Here is a 1,365-nt window from a genome sequence, read left to right on the forward strand (position 1 = left end):
CGCCCCTTCCTTCCGCCCTGCTGGAACGGACCATCGGAGCTGCTGGCCTTCCTCTCTGTCAAGATCACTTAAAAGATCTCAGACAAGGGTCTGCATTGTGAGCAGCACGACGTCTCTCATGGGCGCGACCGCACACACGCACACAAAAAGGCTCAAGCAGCCCCCCCCCTCAAAAGACGTGAGAAGTTGGACATTTTGTTTGGTAGCAGCCATTTTAGACTCATTTTGGCCCTTCCGCCCTCACGAATTATTTGGGAGATTCCGCCAATTTTGCTGAGCAACATGAGATTGGGTAGAGCAACAAAAAAAAAAAGATCAAGACGCTCCGTCTCCAAAGACAAATGAAGTCTTTTTAAGGGTTCCTTTTGTTCAGACAGTGGTCTTTTTTTTTTTTTGGGTGGGGGCGGTGTGTGTGTGTGTGTGTGTGTGTTGAAAAGAAAAAAAAACTTATCTGGCTGACAGCTCCGATGAAGGCTGAAGCCATCGCCGAAACCTTCAACCTAATTTCAGCCTCCGTAGACAAGCCGAATCGCCCGGCGCTACAAATGAAGTCCGCCGTTTTGCTCCCGAGTTTCCATTTCACAGCAAACTGCGCCATTTCCCGACGTCTTCAACAAATCTCAACCCCCGAAGCTCGTTTTGATTTGGTCGGCGTGCGTATCTTTGAGTCGACCCGCCAAAAAGTCAAGACTTGAAAAGACGCCGAAAATCTGCCGCTTTTCTCCGATTGGAGGCACTTTTCCCCAAAGTTCTTTCAGAACTCAGAAATGTGTCTGGATTTCAGTCCCCAAAGCCGGTTTCACGAAGCCACGTGAAATTTGGGAGCCGTGTCTATCTTGAGTGTAACCACAAACGCAAAAGACGCAGGAGGCATTTTTAGGAGGAAGCGTCTTGAATTTGATGGCCGCTTCCTTCAAAAAGTTGCACATTAGGCTGAAATGTGGTCATTCAAGTAATGTATGTGTGTGTGTGTGTGTGTGTGTGTGTGTGTGTGTGTGTGTGTGCGCAGCATACGAGTACACCCTCCCCACCGTGAGAGGCTTCAGCTCCAGATCGATGATCCACACGCCGAGTCGCCCCATCGCGGTGAGTACTCGCTGGTGTGCGATCGTGTCCTATTATTTGAACGGCGTGATGTCATCGTGACATAACGAAAACAATAAGAGCCCAAATAGTTGAAGGAGCAGCTCATAAGCCGAGCGAGCACGCCCCGGCGTAGTCCAAGAGGAAAGCAAAGAGCGTGAATCCCCGTGAAAAAGCCATCACGGTGTCCAAGGACTCTGCGTGCGTCGCTGTTTTTGTTTTTGCCGCAGCTTCGGAACGTGGAAGTGCGATTAAAGCGAGAACAATGACCTCGGGGGGGGG

The 1,365-nt window shown here is 50.1% G+C and overlaps 1 protein-coding gene across 3 annotated transcripts in view; it reads left to right on the top strand.

Annotated features, from left to right (window-relative positions):
• Positions 1 to 1,365, top strand: part of LOC109529775 (plakophilin-3-like) — a 34,013-nt gene that overhangs the window by 4,491 nt on the left and 28,157 nt on the right. For all 3 annotated transcript variants that reach the window (XM_019893208.1, XM_019893207.1, XM_019893209.1), the window contains exon 2: positions 1,010 to 1,086. In XM_019893208.1, coding sequence (XP_019748767.1) covers positions 1,010 to 1,086 — 77 coding nt within the window. The remainder of the gene's footprint in view (positions 1 to 1,009; positions 1,087 to 1,365) is intronic.

The sequence above is a fragment of the Hippocampus comes genome, unplaced genomic scaffold (assembly GCF_001891065.2).
Source record: "Hippocampus comes isolate QL1 unplaced genomic scaffold, H_comes_QL1_v1.1 scaffold378, whole genome shotgun sequence".
NCBI classification, from domain to species: Eukaryota; Metazoa; Chordata; class Actinopteri; order Syngnathiformes; family Syngnathidae; genus Hippocampus; species Hippocampus comes.